Source organism: Arachis hypogaea, chromosome 11, assembly GCF_003086295.3.
Source record: "Arachis hypogaea cultivar Tifrunner chromosome 11, arahy.Tifrunner.gnm2.J5K5, whole genome shotgun sequence".
NCBI classification, from domain to species: Eukaryota; Viridiplantae; Streptophyta; class Magnoliopsida; order Fabales; family Fabaceae; genus Arachis; species Arachis hypogaea.
Window position 1 is genome coordinate 121,939,833 of NC_092046.1, and position 4,873 is coordinate 121,944,705.

At 31.5% G+C, this 4,873-nt stretch overlaps 1 protein-coding gene across 1 annotated transcript; it reads right to left on the minus strand.

Moving 5' to 3' along the window:
• Positions 1–1,208: 1,208 nt before the first annotated feature.
• LOC112722468 (uncharacterized) lies at positions 1,209–3,655 on the minus strand. Its single transcript, XM_025773505.3, has 7 exons — positions 3,644–3,655; positions 3,345–3,399; positions 3,174–3,237; positions 2,369–2,491; positions 2,155–2,232; positions 1,954–2,003; positions 1,209–1,504 (listed from the first exon to the last, which is right to left on the minus strand). The coding sequence occupies exons 2-6, from the start codon at positions 3,353–3,355 to the stop codon at positions 1,977–1,979; spliced, it is 303 nt and encodes a 100-aa protein (XP_025629290.2). The 5' UTR covers positions 3,356–3,399; positions 3,644–3,655; the 3' UTR covers positions 1,209–1,504; positions 1,954–1,976.
• Between the last annotated feature and the right edge of the window lie 1,218 nt (positions 3,656–4,873).

Below are 4,873 nucleotides of genomic sequence, written 5' to 3' on the forward strand. Positions count from 1 at the left end.
ATTTGACTAAGATAAATACTAAATTATTTAATAAATAATAAATACAAAAATGAAATAAATGAATATAATTTATTTTTTTATTATTTTCTATATATATGAATCATAATGTGCTTTTATGTATTTTAAAAATAGTTCTTAAAGAGGTTACTATTTTATTTACTAATATTTTAAATTTTTTATAATATTTTTATAGAACTTGATTAATATGTTCTTCTTCATAAATTTTTTATTTTGAAAATTTTTAATAAAATATGCAAGTGTGTTTTCTGTCTTCTTCTACTTCTTTTAATTACTTTTCTACCCTATTTTTAATTTTTTATTTTAATTTTACTCCTTATATGTTTATTATATTTTACTTCATCTTATATTCAATCTCATGATCATCTTTTAATTTGTATAAACTTGAATAATTTCTTTCAAAACATGCTTAAATATATTATCTATTATATATAATTATTAAAAAATAAACAAATATAAATTGAATATATAATTTAATTTTAATTTAAACTACAAACTGAATACATCATCAGAAAAATATCAACCAATTTTATTTTTAATTTCTCTACACTACAAAAAATTCTGGTAAAAACGGCGATTTTTTTATATTTACGGCGGTTTGAACCGCCATTATTACCAATAATGGCGGTTTTGTAAAGCGACGTAATTCTGGGCGCCATTCTGGTTATTACGGCGGTTTTCTGAAAACCGCCACAATTTCCTGGGTTAAAATGGCGGTTTTTGAATAGGTTAAAACGGTGGTTCGAACCGCCGTTATTTCCAGGGTTAAAATGGCGGTTCTTGGATAGGTTAAAACGGCGGTTTGAACCGCCATTATTACCCTCACAGAGTGGCATTTTGATTGGTTAAAACGGCGGTTCAACCACCGTTATTTCCAGAATTAAAATGGCGGTTTCTGAGTAGGTTAAAAAGGCAGTTTGAATCGCCATTATTACCCTGACAGAGTGGCGTTTTGGTTGGTTAAAACGGTATTTTTGAACCGCCTTTTTTATCCTGACAGTAACGTTTTGATTGGTTTAAATGATATTTTTGAACCGCCGTTTTACCCTGACAATGACATTTTTTATCGTTTAAATAACAATTTTTACCGTCATTTTTTATCGCGTTAAATAAATAATTGTGATTAAAATTTCACAATAGCATAAAATCATAATCCATAAATAAAATATTATATAACTCATAAAAAAATATTAATATAATATATAATTTTTTATTATTGAAAATAAAAAATAATAACTCATATACAAAACCTTGTCTTACTAAACTTACCAAAATACAAGCATTACAATAAACACTAATCAATCAAATCTACCATCCATTTCCCTAAACTATGTTAATGTCTAATAATGTATTTAAACCATCTAATAAGTGATGTTTCATCCCGGGAACTTGCTCCAACATCTTTGTCTCTTGGTCCAACACTCCAATTTCATTATCCAAACTCATCTCTTACAAAGATTGTAGGAACGAACCTCTCCTGTCACGGCTGTTATAAATTGAAATTATAACAATGAAAAGATATCATTAGAAACAATATATAACTAGTCAAATAATATAAAGAAAAAAAATAAAATTAGATTGGTAGAAAGAATCGAGAAAATTTATTGAAAAATGACATGATTTCATAATTCAAATTATCTAATTCCAATGGATTATAATTTAATTGACTTCCATTTTTATTAGATGCCAAACTTTGAATTAGATTTATAATCGATTAATTTCCAATTTTTATTGATTCCAAACACACTCAAAAGAAAAGAAGCCTACAAATCTCACTCGGCAAAGACACTCCAGGATACTAAATCTTTTCAAGGAAAAGAGTTATTTATTCAGAAAAAAATGACAATGATTAGCAAGAGCAAAAACATGATTTTATGTACAAACAATTACGTGCAATTAAATGAAGACTAAGTTAAACTATAAACAATTACTCACTATGAGTAGCCACCCCTTCAAAGTCAAATTGTTGCTGCCTTGATTTGATCCTGACACAAGAAAAACTCCCGTTAACTAAATTTGTGCACAAGACTTGTGCAAAACATCATAATGTCCTGTTTGCAGATGACAAGTTAGAGGAAAGCAACTATCAACCAATGTAAGAAGTAACCAGAGAACACTCTAATAACAATAGCATACCGGAGTAGACCCTGGTAATTGCTGACTACCACCTTGAACTTGTGGAGACATCGCACTAACAGCACCGTGCAAAACTTGCTTGAATTCAAAAAATTTCAATGCAAACAAAGTCAACATCAACTGCTATAGAGAATACCATGACACACTGTAGAAAACATAATTAAATGCCAACAGAATGTGTGTGTGTTAATTTTCAAGGGTTTAAGAAAATCACCCTGAAGGCTGGCCAGGAGCTGCAGATGACTTCAATATTGAGGCATGATTTGGGTCCATGAGTTGGTCTCCAAATCTTTGCTGTATAAAATAACAACATTTCTGGTGGCATAGAATCTTGATCCTGTTAAGAAAAAGAAGGCAGAAGTAAGAATACAGCAGCTAATCAATGCTATGGTAATTCACTCAAATTTGAGAGGAGCAAGGGCATAAAGAATTCATCAATAGCTTATCAGTTACCTTAGCTGGCAGAGAAGATATTCCAATATAGCTTAGATGGCAGAGAAGCCTCTGTAATTCATACTTAGTTACCTTATTTGAGAAATAGCCAGGCTCAATTGAAGGCCATTCAGGTTTTTATTAAATAAAGAAACTGAATTTATATAGTTATCAAGCTTATAGTACAAGTGAATTCAGAAATAGTACATTGATCCCCTATATGCATTGAAGCTAGGCATGGCTTAATAAATTCATTGCTTGATTGATTAATTGATGGTTTCCCTATGAACATTCTGATGGTTTCCCCAAAATTGCAATTTAAAAGACAGCAATATCTATGGTTTCCCCAAAATTGCAATTCTGATGGTTTCCCCAAGTAAACAATTCTGATGGCTTAATAATTCTGATGGTTCCCCTATGAACATTCTTATTTGGTAGCTATCATACAGCAATATCATTGTTAACTATTATGATCCTATCTACAGCATGTGAACGGCGAAGGGTTAACTTAATATTATATGTAGATCATTACTCAGTAAATAACTTGAGAAATTTTAAGGGAGACCACCACAAAAATGTTACTTTACCTTGTCTGGATCCTTCTCATAAACCCCGTAGAAAGCTTCCAGTAATCCTTTCCGGATATTTGGACTGATATTGTAAATATAATTGCAAAGCCAATCATCTCACCAAGCTTAAAATGTTTGACTTGTAAAGCCACATTACATTTTAAATCAACAGAAAAGACACTAACATACCTTCCCATCATTCCAAAATTATAGAAGATCAACCTTTCGCCATTAACATCATCCACTGCATGTTAAAGAGGAGAACATGGCAAGTTAGTGAGTTACAGGGTAAGTTAGTGAGTTACAGGGTCAGCAACTCAGAGAGAGAGAGAGAGAGAGAGAGAGAGAGAGAGAGAGAGAGAGAGAGAGAGAGAGAGAGAGAGAGAGAGAGAGAGAGAGAGAGAGAGAGAGAGAGAGAGAGAGAGAGAGAGAGAGAGAGAGAGAGAGAGAGAGAGAGAGAGAGAGTCTAAAATATTTTGTTTATTAACCTTTTTCAGTCAACACCCAACTGATCTAATGCTTGTATTTTGTTTATTTTAATCCCTGGAACAAACTCCATTGAAAATTAATTTTTTTCATATAAAGTAAAAAGAGTCGAGTAAATAAATAAAGCAAATAATTATTCTCAAGCCACACGGGAAGGAACAAGATCTAGCATAATCAAACTATAGTTTATATATGAAACAAGAGAAGTGACGATTGGATTCTTGATGGTTTAGAATTTCACAAATGAATTTTCGTTGCAAGTATAGTTCCTAAACCAAACAATAATCCTTTCATACAAAAAGTTGTTTGTCACAAATAACAAACCCCTAAAATTTATAAACCGAAGTATTTAAACCTCGGGTCGTTCTCCCTAGGAATTACAATGAAGTGTCTTGTTATCGGTTATGAGTTATTTTGGGGTTTTGGATAAGAAGCATGAAAAATAAACGGCAATGAAAATAAACTAAAAAAAAACTATAAAAGGCTCTTGGAAGGGTGTGAGAACTAGAAGTTCTATCCTAGTTATCCTTCTCAATTGTGATGAGAATTGTTCATTGCTACCACTTAGTTAACCCTTACTAATTAGAGGAAGGTCAAGTGGATGAATTGACTTGAGCCACAAGTCCTAGCCAACTCCCAAGGAAAGACTAGCTTTAGTGCACTCCAAACCAATTAGCAATCTCTCCAATTATCAATCAACAAAGGAATTAGATAACTCAAGTATCACTAATTACTCTACCTAGGCCAAGAGGAACAAAATCTACACTAAAACTAAAAGAGACATTTCAACAAACACATAAGGTGCAATAGAAGTAAACATTATTAATTGCAAGAATTAAAGGAATCTACAACTACAAAGGTAAAAGATCAACAATAGAAAAGCAAAGAAGATACATTTATTATGAATTACCTCTTATTGAATTGAAAGAAAATGGGATGAACAATACTAGATCTACAACAAAGTATAAGAACAACATGAAGGAAATTGCAATAAAAGAATGGAAGAAGAATCAATGTCATTACAAGGAATTGAGATGTAGAAGTAGAAGAACATGAATCTAAATCTAGACCTAAGAACTAAACCTAATCCTAATCCTAATTCTAGAGAGAAGTGAGAGCTTCTCTCTCTAAAACTCTAAACTAAAAAGTGATTAGTTAGTTGGAAGTGATGTTATGGTAATGAATCTTTCCCCTCTTTTTCTTCCCCTTAATCCTTCATCCTTTTATCCTTT

Bases quoted from the DNA above. Each gene is read 5' to 3' on its own strand.
- LOC112722468 (XM_025773505.3), bottom strand. The intron at 2,233-2,368 runs GTGATTTTCTTA...TTTGAATTCAAG, and splicing joins GCTCCTGGCCAGCCTTCAGG to CAAGTTTTGCACGGTGCTGT. The intron at 2,004-2,154 runs GTATGCTATTGT...TTCTTGTGTCAG, and splicing joins AATTACCAGGGTCTACTCCG to GATCAAATCAAGGCAGCAAC.